Source organism: Anomaloglossus baeobatrachus, chromosome 2, assembly GCF_048569485.1.
Source record: "Anomaloglossus baeobatrachus isolate aAnoBae1 chromosome 2, aAnoBae1.hap1, whole genome shotgun sequence".
NCBI lineage: Eukaryota > Metazoa > Chordata > Amphibia > Anura > Aromobatidae > Anomaloglossus > Anomaloglossus baeobatrachus.
In genome coordinates this window covers 232,708,299-232,726,396 of record NC_134354.1, presented here as the reverse complement: position 1 = coordinate 232,726,396, position 18,098 = coordinate 232,708,299, and the positions used below count along the sequence as shown (strand labels likewise).

General features: G+C 43.7%; 1 protein-coding gene across 1 annotated transcript in view; it reads left to right on the top strand.

Annotated features, from left to right (window-relative positions):
* PM20D1 (peptidase M20 domain containing 1) overlaps positions 1 to 17,781 on the top strand; it is a 124,667-nt gene extending 106,886 nt beyond the window's left edge. The window contains exons 11-13 of the mRNA XM_075333685.1: positions 983 to 1,148; positions 10,627 to 10,726; positions 16,168 to 17,781. Coding sequence (XP_075189800.1) covers positions 983 to 1,148; positions 10,627 to 10,726; positions 16,168 to 16,297 — 396 coding nt within the window. The 3' untranslated portion in view covers positions 16,298 to 17,781. The remainder of the gene's footprint in view (positions 1 to 982; positions 1,149 to 10,626; positions 10,727 to 16,167) is intronic.
* Positions 17,782 to 18,098: the final 317 nt, after the last annotated feature.

Sequence of the window (18,098 nt, the reverse complement as noted above, 5' to 3'; positions counted from 1 at the left end):
ATTGGACGACACAGGGGTTGCAGTCAAAGTCCTTTACTCACTGAGGTATCACCCCCTCCGGAATGCCGGGCTCCGCTGTCATGGGCTCCAGCCGATCATGTATAGTTCGGAGGTCAGAGCCGGTGCTTCTCTCGGTGAGTCTTTCCTTCTTGTGCTGTGATGTCTGGGTCCCTGCGACTTGAAGCTACGCTGAAACCCTGTGCCTTGTCTTGGCTTTGGTTCTCACCCGTATATCGGGCAGTGCGAGTCCTTTAGTGGTGCCACTCTTTTGTCACGGCTCCTAGCTCTAGTATGTTGCTGTGGCCTGGGCACTTTGTGGGCCAGAACACTTGCAATCTCCTGCCCTACGGATTCTGCTAGTGGGACTTGCAGTACCCACACAGCCTAGGGCTCCGCACCCTGCTTTCTGCGCTCGGTCCTGAGGGAGCTATGGTGCAGCTCTCTCCTCAGCAACCGTCTTCTCTCCACTCACTTGTTCTTCATCTCCATGTATTTGTGTGTGTGTGTGTGTGTGTGTGTGGCCTTGCTCCCTCCTGAAGGTGCTCCACCCCCCAGGTTGCTGAACTAGCGGGCAGGAGGTCCCATACCTTGTGGTGGCCACCCCCAGCACCCTACCCTAACCCAGTCCCAATGGGAGGGCAACTGACTGTGGAGTGTGATGATTACCGGCAATGACCTCCTCCGTCCCCTGGATGAATACCGCACCTCAGCCGAAGTTCAGTACCCTATGGCGTCTGAAGCCTCAGGGGCGCCACAGTTATATTGGTTATCTTTGAACTTTGTACTTACTTTATATATATTTTAGTAATCTATTTTTGTGAGGGAACAGAGTATTGGTTCAATTATACTTTTATTTTTACCTGAGTTATCTAAACTAAGATTTGTCTGCTTTTTGTGAATTTTATTGGATTAATTTGATGTTGACACTTGATATTAGGCATATTATTTATGTGTGATAATCTGGCACATATTTATTTGACAGGCATTGGACATAGTGCGGAACAGCATAAGGGATGAAAGAGTGGAGATTTCAGTTCTGAACTCATTTGATCCTCTACCTATTAGTCCCTATGATGAATCAAATTTTGGGTATCAGACTTTACAGAGAACAATTCATTCTGTCTTCTCAGGAGTCACAGTTGCCCCAGGTAAGATGATGTGTTCAATATATCATTTTCCTAACGTCGCCTGTCCCTGAAAAGTGGTGTGAATACCTTTTACTTATGGTGTAAATAACTTTACTCATCTCCATTCCATCTGCCTAGTTTTCTTTTTTTTTCTTTTGTAATCCATTTCGGTACATGTATCAAAAGTAACCATCAAGGCCGTTCCAAAAGGGTCTTAAAAATGAGACAAGCAATCTGATTGAGTGCTATAGTTAACTATTCAGTATTGATAAATTTCTGCCACTGTTCATGCTTAGAAAATAATTATAGCAATGGGAGGTATATAGAAAAAAAAAAAGGGAAAAGAAAGCAAGGTTAGAGGAGGGGGAGGTAGTGGTACACCGGCCCAATATTCTACAAATAGCAGCAGAGGGTGCATGGTGGCAGGCAGGGCTGTCACTAGGAATTTGAGGGCCCCTGACTGGCATAATTTTGGGGCCCCCTTGAGACTCCACCCCAGCTCCACCTCCTTCACTGCTCCGCCTCCACCCCTTTTTGTAAGGCAATAACTGAAGCTTCAAGGGGCCCCCCTTCTGTTGGGGCCCCGGACTAGAGTCCTGTTTGCCACCCTACCCCCAGTGGCAACCCTGTGGCAGGGAGTATATAGTGATGAGGTGAGGTACATTGAACATTGTATGGAGAGGGTAGACTTACCACTCAATCTAGCTACACTAGACAAGACTGTAATAAATTATGCCTTCTGTTCCCTATGCTATTTTTGTGCTTTAGTATATGCAAGAACTGCAACTGAAAGAAAGACTTGACCCTGTGCTGATAATAAATATTTATTATAGACAACAAAAGTCAACAGTCTGTATAAACATATATACTCAAGCTGGTTATATTTATGTGTGTGTGTGTGTGTGTGTGTGTGTGTGTGTGTGTGTATACAGTACAGACCAAAAGTTTGGACACACCTTCCCATTCAAAGAGTTTTTTCTTTATTTTCATGACTCTGAAAATTATAGATTCACATTGAAGGCATCAAAACTTTTAATTAACACATGTGGAATGAAATACTTAACAAAAAGTATGAAACAACTGAAAATATGTCTTATATTCTAGGTTCTACAAAGTAGCCACCTTTTGCTTTGATTACTGCTTTGCACATTCTTGGCATTCTCTTGATGAGCTTCAAGAGGTAGTCACCGGAAATGGTCTTCCAACAGTCTTGAAGGACTTCCCAGAGATTCTTAACACTTGTTGGCCCTTTTGCCTTCACTCTGCGGTCCAGCTCACCCCAAACCATCTCGATTGGGTTCTGGTCTGGTGACTGTGGAGGCCAGGTCATCTGGCGTAGCACCCCATCACTCTCCTTCTTAGTCAAATAGCCCTTACACAGCCTGGAGGTGTGTTTGGGGTCATCGTCCTGTTGAAAAATAAATGATGGTCCAACTAAACGTATACCGGATGGAATAGCATGCCGATAGAAGATGCTGTGGTAGCCATGCTGGTTCAGTATGCCTTCAATTTTGAATAAATCCCCAACAGTGTCACCAACAAAGCACCCCCACACCATCACACCTCCTCCTTCATGCTTCATGGTGGGAACCATGCATTTAGAGTCCATCCATTCACCTTGTCTGCGTCGCACAAAGACACGGTGGTTGGATTCAAAAATCTCAAATTTGGACTCCTCAAACCAAATCACAGATTTCCACTGGTCTAATGTCCATTCCTTGTGTTCTTTAGCCCAATCAAGTCTCTTCTGCATGTTGCCTGTCCTTGGTTTCCTAGCAGCTATTTTACCATGAAGGCCTGCTGCACAAAGTCTTTTTTTAACAGTTGTTCTAGAGATGTGTCTGCTGCTAGAACTCTGTGTGGCATTGACCTGGTCTCTAATCTGAGCTACTGTTAACCTGCGATTTCTGAGGCTGGTGACTCGGATAAACTTATCATCCGCAGCAGAGGTGACCCTTTGTCTTCCTTTCCTGGGGCGATCCTCATGTGAGCCAGTTTCTCTGTAGCGTTTGATGTTTTTTTCCACTGCACTTGGGGGCACTTTCAAAGTTTTCCCAATTTTTCGGACTGACTGACCTTCATTTCTTAAAGTAATGATGGCCACTCGTTTTTCTTTACGTAGCTGCTTTTTTTCTTGCCATAATACAAATTCTAACAGTCTATTCAGTAGGACTATCAGCTGAGTATCCACCAGACTTCTGCACAATACAACTGATGGTCCCACCATCAAGGCAAGAAATCCCACTTATTAAACCTGACAGGGCACACCTGTGAAGTGAGAACTATTTCCGGTGACTACCTCTTGAAGCTCTTCAAGAGAATGCCAAGAGTGTGCAAAGCAGTAATCAAAGCAAAAGGTGGCTACTTTGAAGAACCTAGAATATAAGACATATTTTCAGTTGTTTCACACTTATTTGTTAAGTATTTCATTCCACATGTGTTAATTCATAGTTTTGATGGCTTCAATGTGAATCTAAAATTTTCAGTGTCATGAAAATAAAGAAAACTCTTTGAATGAGAAGGTGTGTCCAAACTTTTGGTCTGTACTGTATAGCATATATACATATACACTGAAAATTTTAGATTCACATTGAAGCCATCAAAACTATGAATTAACACATGTGGAATGAAATACTTAACAAAAAAGTGTTAAACAACTGAAAATATGTCTTATATTCTAGGTTCTTCAAAGTAGCCACCTTTTGCTTTGATTACTGCTTTGCACACTCTTGGCATTCTCTTGATGAGCTTCAAGAGGTAGTGTGTGTGTGTGTGTAAGTGTATATATGTATGTATATGTATATATATATATATATATATATATATATATATATATAATGTGGCCCGATTCTACGCATCGGGTATTCTAGAATTTACGTATTGTGTAGTTCATGTATGATTTTTGTGATAGATATAGATGTAGATTATATATATATATATATATATATATATATATATATATATATATATATATATATATACATATATATATATATATATATATGTTGTTGTGTGTAGTTACCAAGTGTTTGTGTAGGGCGCTGTACATGTTCTGGGTGTTGTGTGGGTGTGGCGGGGGGTGAGAGCGGTGTTGTATGTGTGTTGCGTTGTTTGTGGAGCGCTGTGTGTCTGTCGCGTTGTGTGTGTGTGTGTGTGTTGCGCGGTTTGTGTGGGTGTGGGGTGTTTTGGGGGGAGGTATGTTTTGTGCAATGTGTGTGTTGTGCGGTATGTGCGTATATTTATGTATGCCGCGGTGTTTGTGTGTTGGGTGTTGTGTGTGTGCAGCGTTGTCTGTGTGTGTGGGTGTCTGTGTATGGCGGTGTTTGTGGTTCCCTGTGTGTGTGTGTGTGTGTGTGTGTGTGTGTGTGTGTTGGGGGGAGGTGTGCACCTCCCATCGTGCTCCATCCCCCATGCTGCACACCCCCCATCATGCCCCATCCCCTATGCTGTGCATTCCCCATCGTGCTCCATCCCCCATGCTGCACACCCCCCATCGTGCTCCATCCCCCATGCTGTGCACCCCCCATCGTGCTACATCCCCCATCGTGCTACATCCCCCATCGTGCTACATCCCCCATCGTGCTACATCCCCCATGCTGCGCACTCCCCATCGTGCTACATCCCCCATGCTGTGCACCCGCCATTTTGCTCCATCCCCCATGCTGCGCACTCCCCATCGTGTTACATCCCCCATGCTGCGCACTCCCCATCGTGCTACATCCCCCATGCTGCGCACTCCCCATCGTGCTACATCCCCCATGCTGCGCACTCCCCATCGTGCTACATCCCCCATCGTGCTACATCCCCCATCGTGCTACATCCCCCATCGTGCTACATCCCCCATGCTGCGCACTCCCCATCGTTCTACATCCCCCATGCTGCACACTCCCCATCATGCTACATCCCCCATGCTGCGCACTCCCCATCGTGCTACATCCCCCATGCTGCGCACTCCCCATCGTGCTACATCCCCCATGCTGCGCACTCCCCATCGTGCTACATCCCCCATGCTGCGCACTCCTCATCGTGCTACATCCCCCATGCTGCGCACCCCCCATCGTGCTACATCCCCCATGCTGCGCACCCCCCATCGTGCTACATCGCCCATGCTGCACACTCCCCATCGTGCTACATCCCCCATGCTGCGCACTCCCCATCGTGCTAAATCCCCCATGCTGCGCACCCCCCATCGTGCTACATCCCCCATGCTGCGCACCCCCCATCGTGCTACATCCCCCATGCTGCGCACTCCCCATCGTGCTACATCCCCCATGCTGCGCACCCCATCGTGCTACATCCCCCATGCTATAATAGTTCTCCTATTATACTCAAAGAGGAGTATAATAGGAGGACTGTAATAAGAGGAGTAGTCCTGGGGGGAGAGGAGTATAATGCCGGCTCCCTGCACATGTGTACCGGGAGCCGGTGTACACTGGTAACTATGATACACATCGGGTAACTAAGGGACCTTAGTTACCCGATGTGTATAATGGTTACCAGCGTTCACGGCCTCCGTCAAGATCTCAGCATCGCAAGGTTATGTCTGGCGCTGCTGGGATCCTGACGGAGCCAGTGTAGAAGCAAGCGATATCCCAGGATGTTGTGAGTGTGTGGATGTGATGTGTGAGGTGTGTGTGAGAGTGAGTGTGCTCTGATGTGTGTGTGTGTGTACTCACCTGGGAGTCGGAGCTGTCAGTTGGGCCAGAGCGAGCGTGCATTGCGTGAGGGGGGCGGGGCCTGCAGAGAGCCGGGGCGAGAGGCCAATCCGTGTGGGGGGCGGGGCCATGGCGAGCCCAGCGGCCAATCAGCTTTGTGTCACCGTAAGGACACAATTTTGGAGCAAGACAGACAGACAGACAGAATAAGGCAATATATATATATTATGTATATGTATGTATATATATATATATATATATATATATATATATATATATATATATATATATATATATATATATATATATATATATATATATATATATATATATATATATATATATATATATAATATTACATAAGCAACGATGGTTGACCTTAGGGTGATCAACATATATTTTATATATAAAAAAATTACAGCCGCACACTGAAAAACCAAAATAAATTCTACCTTATACATAATTGGAGGTATTTAGAATATTATATTGGCCATTGTAATACCAGCCCAGCGCCCCTTCACAGCAACCTCCTTTGCTGGGTCCTACACTATACTGCATCTTCTATGGGTTTTAAAAACCTACAAGATCAGCTTGTGAACACAAAGAAGGCTAATGAAGCAGCCAGGAGCTGGAGTGCAAAGCCAGCCAACAGAGCACCACTCCCTGTTATAGGCAATGTGTGCACTAGAAAAGTGATTTTTCTCAAGAAAATTTCTGGAGAAACTTCTGGGAGTTGAAGATTACCGCACCTGCGGTAAAAAAAACTCACCAAAACCGCGGGAAAAACGCATGCGTTTTTGCCGCGGTTTTTCCGCAGGTTGGTCCCTGCGGTTTTTTTATGTTGAACTGCAATAAATAATATAGATAATAGATAATCGATAGATAGACAGATAATGGATAGAGGGATAGATGAATAGTTAGATGAGAAAGACCTATATCATGTCCCACCCCCCTGCATATTCTAAGCTGGCACCCTTTAGTGACTTTCATGTGGCACTAAAGGGTGCCTAGCCTTGTATTAAGCCAAAAAATAAATAATTAAAAAAAAAAAATGACGTGAGGTCCCCCCATCTTTTGTAGCCAGCTAGGGTAAAGCAGACGGCTTCAGCCTGCAGACCACAGTTGGCAGCTTCACCTTGGCTCGTAATCCAAAACTGAGGGCACCCCATGCTGTTATTTTACATTAAATAAATAATTTAAAACAAAAAACGTGGGGTCCCCCCCATATTGGATCACCAGCCAAGGTAAAGCGAACAGCTGGGGTATGATATTCTCAGACTTGGGAGGTCCACTGTTATTGGACACTCCCCAGCCTAAAAATAGCAGGCTGCAGCTGCCCCAGAAGTGGCGCATCCATTAGACGTGCCAATCCTGGCGCTTCGCCCCAACTCATCCCGTTGCCCTGGTGCGGTGGCAAACGGGGTAATATATGGGGTTGATGCCAGATGTGTAATGTCACCTGGCATCAAGCCCTGGGGTTAGTGATGTCACGCGTCTATCAGATACCTGACATCACCAACCCAGTCAGTAAGAAATAAAAAAATAGACAACAAAAAAAGTTTTATTTGAAAAAACACTCCCCACATTCCCTCTTTCACCAATTTATTGACAAGAACAATCAAATCCAGGTCCGGCGTAATCCAATAAGGGGGGGGGATCCCACGACGATCCATACCATAGTCAATGTCCCAGTAAGTGAAGAACAGGAGGTTCCCCATTGGCTGGGAGAGTAATGCAGTGACCTGAGCTAACATCAATAGGTCAGCCCAGGTCACTGCAGGGGATGACGAGCGCTGCCATCAGGAGGTTAGATGAGATCATTACCTGCTGTGATGATCTCCTGCACTGCTGACGTCACCGCTGTCACTGCCTTCTATGCCCGCCGCGTTCTCAGCAGTATCGCGAGAGCCCGTGATGTCACCGCCAGTGACAGTTTCGGGCCGTGGGCATAGACGGCAGTGACAGCGGTGACGTCAGGGGGCAGGAGATCGTCACAGCAGGTAATGATCTCATCTCACCTCCTGACAGCAGCGCCAGTCATCCCCGCGGCTGCACGCACTGCTGTGTGTCAGTGTCTACCTGCGCTGCAGCGTGACAAGCTGCTGACACTGCGGGCAGACACTGACACAGAGCAGTGTAGGCAGCTGCGGGGCTGGAGTGGGACACAGACTGCACGGGCACCTGGAGGTCACACGGAAGCGCTTCTGTGCGGCGTACAGGGAGTGTGACGTCTGTGTTTACTCTGCTCCGCTTCCTCTTCTGTCATAATGACATCACTTCCTGCAAAACCGCAGGCAGCGATGAACATTACCGCTGGTAAATCGCGGCTATACCGGGGGTATACCGCACATCATTTGCTACCTGCGGTATACCTCCGGAATTTCGCGATTACATTACAGTGAATGGAGTGAAATACCGGAGGTATACCGCAGGTACCTGCGGAAAAGAAGTGACATGCACATTTTCTCAAGAAATGTTCTCAAGAAAATCTTCACAAAGAATTTTCTTGAGAAAAAAACGCAGTGTGCGCACAGCTATTTTTTTTTTTCCCATAGGTTTTGCTGGGAAATGTCTGCAGAAAGATTTCAAACATTTCTCAAGAAATTTCCGCAGCCATCCACAACCTGTCTCCTCCCTACATGTCTGACCTAGTCTCCCGGTACTTACCTGCACGTAACCTTCGATCCTCACAAGATCTCCTTCACTATTCCCCTCTCATCTCCTCTTCCCACCATCGCATCCAAGATTTCTCCCGTGCCTCCCACATACTATGGAATGCTCTGCCACAACACATCAGACTTCCGCCTACCTTGACAAGCTTCAAAAGGAACCTGAATACCCACCTCTTCCGACAAGCCTACAACCTGCCGTAACCCTCAGTCTGATACAGCGCCGCACAATCAGCTCTACCGTAACCTATTGTATCCTCACCTATCCTATTGTATCCTCACCTATCCCTTGTAGACTGTGAGCCCTCGTGGGCAGGGACCTCTATCCTCCTGTACCTGTCTGTGTCCTGTATTGTTTATGGTTATTGTACTTGTCCCTATTATGTATAGCCCTTTCACATGTGTGTGTGTGTGTGTGTATATATATATATATATATATAATGTGTGTGTGTGTATGTGTATGTATATATATATATATATATATATATATATATATAATATGAGAGAGATATATAATGAGAGAGAGAGAGAGATATATAATAGAGAGAGAGAGAGATATATATGTCCCAGCCTTTTAACTTTTTTTGAATAGTGTATCCGTCTTATCAGTTTCAAGAATTTTGCATCCTGCTGTAAAACTTTAACAATTTTTTACTTCTCAGATTTCTTTTTTTTTTGGGGTGGCCTATTTTGACGAGTAAAATGCACCTAATAATTCTGCGCACATTGACAGTGTGGGGATAGCCTTAGGCTAGACCCACCCTCATTACACAAATACACTTCGCTTCATCCAGTAAGCATTCGGGTTTACACAGCTTGGAGTTGGAAAATATACATATACTAGATGTGGTACCCGGGCGTTGTCCGGGATAGTAACTATCTCGCTTCGAGTTTCTGTCTTTCTCTGTCTGTATCAGTTTCTCTGTATGTCTCTCTCTATCTCTGTGCCTCTATCTCTGTGTCTCTCTCTTTCTCTGTTTGTGTCTGTCTGCCTCTCTTTCCCCGTCTGTCTCTTTCCCGGGCTGTCTCTTTCCCCGTCTGTCTCTTTCCCGGGCTGTCTCTTTCCCGGGCTGTCTCTTTCCCGGGCTGTCTCTTTCCCGGGCTGTCTCTTTCCCGGGCTGTCTCTTTCCCGGGCTGTCTCTTTCCCGGGCTGTCTCTTTCCCGGGCTGTCTCTTTCCCGGGCTGTCTCTTTCCCGGGCTGTCTCTTTCCCGGGCTGTCTCTTTCCCGGGCTGTCTCTTTCCCGGGCTGTCTCTTTCCCGGGCTGTCTCTTTCCCGGGCTGTCTCTTTCCCGGGCTGTCTCTTTCCCGGGCTGTCTCTTTCCCGGGCTGTCTCTTTCCCGGGCTGTCTCTTTCCCGGGCTGTCTCTTTCCCGGGCTGTCTCTTTCCCGGGCTGTCTCTTTCCCGGGCTGTCTCTTTCCCGGGCTGTCTCTTTCCCGGGCTGTCTCTTTCCCGGGCTGTCTCTTTCCCGGACTGTCTCTTTCTGTCTCTCACTCACACATAAGCTTCTTATACTAACAGTTTATTTTGTTCCTATAGCAACCACTGACAGTTGCTATTAATAGCCCGTATCTCCCAGCTCCATTCAGATTAATGGAGGCAGGATTTTGGAGACTAACTGTAAAGCGCGGGGTTAAGTTTTCCCGTCCAAACATAGTCTATGACGTTCCCTGAGTCACATGAGGCGTCTGTGCAAAATTTCGTCATTGTAAATGCGACGGTGCGGATTCCTTTAGCGGGCATATACATACACACACACACACACTCAGCTTTATATATTAGATGACATGGTCAAAATACTCACTTGCCTAATAATTGTGCAAACAAACCATTGTGGGCCTTTTTCATAGACCTGTGTTTCATATTGCTAACCATAGTATTGATCAAAAGCTTACTGGCCTCTAAATATATATATTACATTTGTGCTTGTCTATGAGCCTGGAAACTATGTAAATGTTAGTTATGGGCTGATAGATGTTTTCTATATTTTTACACTAATCGTTTGTGTATATGATAGTAAATTTAAAAAAAGTAATAAAGTAAAAAGTCAGTTTGTCGCAAGACTCGAGTACACCAAAATCACTAACTTTTTTTAATGCCTTTAGCATTCTGTAAAATCTATAATTCCCCTTATGTATTTGCATTGTATATAACATAGCAATTATGTCCAACTTTTAGGTGTCTGCATTGGAAATACTGACAGCCGTCATTTTGTTAATCTCACTGACAGTATATATCGTTTTAGCCCTTTTAAATTGAAACCTGAAGACCTAAGCAGGTAAGAGATGACTGAAAGAATGTGCACATTTTAGTAATCAGCAGTTATTCATAAGTTGACGTACTGATTATACAGTACCTTTGAAAAAGTATATACCTCGTGATCTTTTCCAGAGTTTTCACAATACGCCCACAAGCTTATATGTATTTTATTGGGATTTTATGGTATGTACCAACAGAAAGCAACAATTATTTGTGGAGTGTAGAGGAAATGGTACATGGTTTTCTAAATATTTTAAAAACATAAATCTGAAAAATGTGACTTGCATGTGTATTCAGCCCCCTGTAGTCTGATACCCCTAAATAAAATCCTGAGTGATCAATTGCCTCAATTATTCTCCCTATAACTACAGCTGTTCTTTGAAGGTCTCAGATTTGCTTGAGAACATTAGGGATCAAACGGCATGATGAAAACCAAGAAACACACCAGACAGGTCAGGAATAAAGTTGTGGAGAAGAGTAAAGCAGGGTTAGGTCATAAACAGTAGCCCAAGCGCTGAACATCTCATGGAGCACTGTTTAATCAATCATAAAAATTGGAATTAGTATGACACAACTGCAAACCTAGCAAGATATGGCTGACCTCCTAATAGGACATCCCAAGCAAGAAGAGCACTAATTTGAGAATCAGGCAAGACGCCCATGGTTACTCTGGAGGAGCTGCAGAGATGCACAGCTCAGGTGATAAAATCTGTTTACAGCACAGCTATTGTGGCAGGACTTGAAAAATGCTGTTCAGATGCTCTCCATCCTATCTTACTGAGCTAGAGCCATTTTGCAATGAACAAGTTGGCAGCATATTGCAGCATTATCCTTTTCCATTCTTTAACCCCTTAACGATTGCGAGCAGTAATATTACGTCCTAAGCGGTCATAGTCTAATCTCCCCGCCTGCTACTGGCAGCCGGCGAGGATCCGCACACATGTCAGCTGATTTGTAAAGCTGACGTGTGCTTTGCAGGCACAAGTGGAACCGCGTTCTGCCCGTGCCCATTAACCCTTTAAATGGCGTTGTCAATTTGTGACGGAGCTATTTAATTCCCCGGCGCGGTAAGTTTGTACCCACCGGCCTCCATCGGCGTCACAGTGACGTAATCACTGTGAGCCGATGGTTGTCATAGTAGCACAGGATCAAGTTATGACTCCTTTAGCTATCATGACTCACTTCTTCTTTCACGCGGTTGGCTGCTGCCAGTGACAAAAGGTGAGTTTTTCTCAGATGTGTAGCTGTGATCAACAGAATGAGCAATCAGAATGCTGATCCTTATAGTCCCCTAGGGGGACTAGTAAAATAAGAAAAAGTAAAAAAATTAAACCTAAAAGTTCAAATCACCCCCCTTTCGCCCCATTGAAAATTAAACGGTTAATAAAATTAAAAATATACACATTTGGTATTGCTGCGTTCGAAAGTGCCCAATCTATCAAAATATAAAATCAATTACTCGGATCAGTAAACAGTGTAGCGGCAAAAAAAGCGTCGCGTGGGACTAGTGTTTCTCACTGGCCATCTCACTAGCCAGGGTGTTTTCAGAGCTAGTGAGGGTTTAGTTATCCAGCGCAGAAACTGGTTGAATCCCCCATTTATAGGAATGCTAGGGAGTTCAGGAAACAGCTTGAGGTTAGAGCAGGAGGTGTCCTCTCACCCCACTCCCTAGAGGCAGGGCCCAGCTGTTATGATCCAGTAACCGTGGAAGATTACAAAAAAACTCCCATTAGTGAAAAAACACCAAGAAACAGGAGTAGTTGGAACCTGAGATAACCCGCAATCCCCTGACTATCAGACCACACTAGAAGTAGCCGTGGAGAGTTCCTAAAAACCTAGACACCATGTCACAGCCTGAGAAACTAGCTACGCCCTAACAGAATTAAATGAGGAAATCTACCTTGCCTCAGAGTAGTCCCCAAAGGAGTAGGTAGCCCACCACATATAAAGATTACGGTGATATAGAAAAACACAATACTCAGAGAGGAAAAATAGAATTAGCAAAGGTGAGGCCCAACTAACTTGATACAAAGAACAGGAAAGGAACTGATTGTGGTCAGTGCAAAATCCCTATAACAAAATACAAAACTCCTGATAGTAAAAAGGCCCCTGAGGTCATACGACCTCACCCCCACTATATCAGGTACTCCTGTAAATAATAAGAGAACAAAATACCAAAAAAGAACACAAAATACAAAACAGCAAATAGTCAAATCAGACAGGGATAAAATCCCTTTTCCTGCAGGAAAGCCAGCACAGGGGAAACCCCCATGCTCACAACACAATTGAAACAAAGCTTCACCTGCAAGAAAACAGATACACAGCAAAACAAAGAAAAACAACACCCTAAGGTGTGAACCAGAAAGCAAGGCAAAACTGAAACTTATCTGTAGAAGTCTTGCTCAGGGATACAGGGAAGGACAAATCTCCAGGCCAGGAACAGAGACAGGGAATATACAAGTTTAACCGGCAACAGCCAGGCTGAAAGTGCTCTCCTATATAGACCAGACTTGTCTGCAATAGGACTTCCCCAATTCCCAATTAACACAGACACCTGTCTGAGTCAGTGGCTCAGATTTAGCTCCACTACCATTCCTGGCCACAAGAAGGAGCTTCAGAACAGCACCCACACAGACGACGTTCACAATACCCACCGTTGTTGGTGTCCCCGATGTACCCATTGTTTGTGCGTTTTGCCTAGTCTTGTGTGAAAGGAGCGCTCTGTTTAAAGACTAATTAGACTTGCCTGTGGTTAAATTCTTGTTAATCAGAATTTTATAGTTTAAACTTTAGCTTTGCTCCTAAGACGTATTTTTGCAAAATGGCCTTGAATGAATTTATAAATATTACTTTTTTGGATGTGCACATTAACAAATCTTGTTTGCAATTAATAACCTCCATTTGTGAGAGTACTTTGTAGTATGGTATCCCATAGAAAATGTTAATATGATTTTGAAATTAACTAAAAGTACTGTTAAGTTTTTCTCAGAAATCTGTTGGGGTGTACTCATTTATGCTGAGCCCTGAAAATGAGTATATATGTCTCTATGTATGTATGTATATAATAATTATAAACACTCAACAGTATTTTATGACCTGACATGGTTAAGGGTCTAAGCCAGGAGTCTCAAACACGCGGGCCGGATGCGGCCCCTGAGGCTGCTTCGTGCGGCCCCCAGGCCCATGCCCCTGTTCACTATCGCACCCGGTGCAGGGGCCGCAGCCACTGCCTGTGCTTTGTCAGATGAATGTTTTGTTGGCGCTGCGCTCTCGCGCCGGCAATACAAAATCATCTGACATAAATCGCAGCCAGTGGCTGCGGCCCCTGCACCGGCCGCGATAGTGAACAAGGGCACGGGCCTGGAGACCGCACGAAGCTGATGAGGCAGCCGAGGGAACGCGAGACAGGTGAGAAGAATGGTGTTTTTTGGGGGTTTTTTTTTATTGTGTATGTGAAGGACAGCACATTAACCCCTTAGCGACCTATGACATACTGGTTATGTCATGGCTCCCTGGTACTTAAGGACCCATGACGTACCCAGTACATGGCCCCAGTGGCTGCAATCGCTTTGGATTGTTTGCAAATACCTTAGATTCGGGGAGGAGGGGACCTCTGCCTGACCTCAGGAGGGCTGGTGTCTCCTCCCCGGACCTACGGAGGCTGTGATTAGCTGAGAAACGCCGCTCAGCCAATCACAGCCACTGTAATGTTTTAGCCATTGAAAATGGTTAAAACATTGAAATCCAACATTGAAATCCAGCCATGATCTATGCAGCTGTAGCACCGATCATTGGCTGGAGATGGGTGACCTCATTTCACCCGCCCCCACCTCTGATTGGAGAGACCGGCCTTGTGACCGATCTCTCCAATCACTGTGGATCTGGGGCCGAAGACCGCCCCCCCTCAGCTTCACTCCAGCGTCTGTGGAAGGTGAGGAGAGCGCTCGGTAAGATATAACCACTGACCCCTTTCACCCGCTGCCACCACTGCCCCCTCCACCCATTACTACAGGATGGGCACATTACTATAGAATAGGGACAAGGCTGGGGCCTGGGGACATTACTATAGGATTGGGACATTAGGATGGGGACATTACAAGGATGGGCACGATACTATTGGATGAGGACATTACTATAGGATGGGGACAAGGATGGGGACATTACTATAGAATAGGGACAAGGCTGGGGCCTGGGGACATTACTATAGGATTGGGACATTAGGATGGGGACATTACAAGGATGGGCACAAAACTATTGGATGGGGACATTATTACTATAGAATGGGGACAAGGCTGGGGACATTACTACAGGATGGGGACTAGGATAGGCACAGTGCTACAGGATAGGGACATTACTACAAGGGGACAAGGATGGGAAACATTACTGTAGAATAGGGATAAGGCTGGGGACATTACTATAGGATGGGGACAAGGTTGGCATATTACTATAGGATGGGCACATTACTATAGAATGGGGACTTTACTATAGGATGGGACAGTACTATAGGATGGGGACATTGCTAAAAGGGGACAAGGATGGGGAACATTACTATAAGATGGGGACAAGGATGGACACGTTACTATAGATTGGGGACATTACTATAGGATGGGGACAAGGATGAACACATTAGTACAGGATGGGCACATTATGATAAGATGGGGACATTACTATAGGATGGGGATAAGGATGGGCATATTACTATAACATGGGGACAAGGATGAGGCACATTACTACAAGATGGGGACAAGGATGGGGAACATTACTTTAGGATGGGGACAAGGATGAGCACTTTACTGTGGGATGGGGACTAGGATGGGGAACAATACTACAAGGGGACAAGGATGAGCATGTTACAACAAGATGGGGAACATTACTAAAAGATGTCGGTCAAAATTTCTATATAGTGCTAATTGTAATACTGTTACAAGAAAGGAATAAAATGTAAAAAAAAATAAAACTTTTATATATATATATATATATATATATATATATATATATATATATATATATATATATATATATACATATTTAAACAAAGAATGTGCACATTTGCTATAATAAACAAATGAAAATGTTCAAAATCAGTGATCCAAAGGTGTGTAAAAAAAAAAAAAAATTATATATGGTACCAATAAAAATGTCACTTTGTCCTGCAAAGAATGCGGCCCCCCAAATTATTTTTTTCCTCTGTGCGGCCCATACAACCAGCCGAGTTTGAGACCCCTGGTCTAAGCTTTAGATCTCCACCTTCAACTGATGTCATGAACTATGGCCTTTATGTTAGAACCAATTTCTGTTTCTTATGAAGTCTGCATAGAGATAAATGGAAAGCGGCATGAAAATCTTCATTCACAGATCGCAAGAGCCAAATATGTCCTGTCCTTTAAACTCCTTTAACTGTTGTAAGTAACCAATTATTTAGTGTTCATTAGTATAACTGAGTTACTTCTTGTATTTCAGAATCCATGGGTTAAATGAGCGCATTTCATTGGAGAACTTGGATTACCTTACACAGTTTTACTATCAATTGATCCAGAATGCAGACTCTGATAAAGTTCCTGTTGTTCATCAAGCCACCCATGAGCTATGAATTTGGTAGTGATGATGTTGAAAAGGGTGAAAATGCTATGAGTAGTCCAGCGATAAGTCCCATCTGCACTATGACTTGAATGGTTGATTTGGTTAGAGTAATGATAAGCTTGAATATTTAATTTTTTGACCAGAAACAGGAAATATTTACCAAGATGATGAAACTGCTGCTAATAGAAGAGGTGTTTGGTCATAATTGACTACTAATAAGTAATATTACAGGTGTAATATGATTGTAATAAGAAAGTCGGAGCGTGAATGATAACTATTTAAAACTTGTTTTGATGGCTAACTACCAATTTGTTTTGTAAGAAAAGTAATTAGATATGAGCGCATTTATTTAAGTGGAATTGAATTTTATGAAGAAATCATTATCCATAATACAACATTTTTGCAATTGTCTCAACATACATTTAGCAAAATGCGGAAATAATTTTTGCTAAGTCTTACAAGGATGGGCAAACAGTTAAAAAAAAAATAATAATTTTCACTTCACCACCAACCTGTCACGCCGTTTCAGCAGCATACCATCTGGTCCTTTGCTGCTCTTCGTTTACCCTTTTCACATCAAGTACATCCTCTTCACTTAGGCCATGGCCTCTGGCTCTACTAGGCCTGACATCACTGCGTGCCGTGCCACCGGGGAGTACGTTTGCAATGTTAAGACAATCATTGATAGATTTGATCATCACTATAAGTAATCAATATTACTTTTATGCCAAAGGCATACACAATTTTAATACGTCTAAAAGCAGGAGATGCATATTCAGAACCAAGGACAGGATCAACAAAGCCTTTCCCAAAGAAATAAAGTAAAGCACCATAGAAGGCCTGCTACTGCTCTAAATGGCATGGGTTGAACAATAAAAAATGTATACTCTGAATTAATTTTGCTAAAGTTCTTTTTATAAAAATTAATTAAATTAAACTTTTTTAAACTAGTGGCCATAGACTTCAATGTAGGAAGGACGGATATGAGATTAATTGATGATAATGTAAGAGTCTGATTAATATAAAGTAATGTATAATTTGATTCCAGAGGAAACCGAATATTGGATGAAAGGGTTTTTTTTCTCCATGTTCTAATAGTTTCCTTTAGACTTAAATTGCTATTTATGAACCAGATGGGTTTTGGGCGAGCAATCGCCAGCGACGTATATAACAGGCAAGAAGAATATAACAGCTAAAGATGAGAGATGACACTTGGGGCTAGAAGGGTATTTGCTTACCTCCTCTCTTCTACATTGATGGTTTGCTCTGTGAAGTATTGGTCAATATTTTTTTTTTACAAAGATTTGTACCTGGCATTAATTGTATTTGAATAGCTTGTTAAGATTCTATTTTTTTTGTGCTGATTACTTCTGATAATGCTTTTCTAGTAAAGTGCACAAGTTCTGGAAATGCACTGAAAACATTTTTTGGACAATGATTGTGAATATTATTTTTTGTAATCCAAAACCCAATAAATAAAGATAATATAATCTAGTCAAGCTTCTTTTTTGTATTCTCTGTTTTGTAAAATCCTATGTTAGATTGTAAAGTTAACTTACATATACATTTAGAGCCTAATGAACTTAAGCAGAAACCAGAGCAAACCTATATATAGGTCAGTCCAGAAATATTTGGACAGTGATTCAAGTTTTTGCATTTTAGCTGTTTAACAAAACATATTCAAGATGCATTTATACAATCAATATGGCTTAACCACTTCACCGCCCAGCCTGACCAGGCTTCACCTTCCTGACCGAGCCAATTTTTTCACTTCTGACCAGTGTCACTTTATGATGTAATAACTCTAGAAC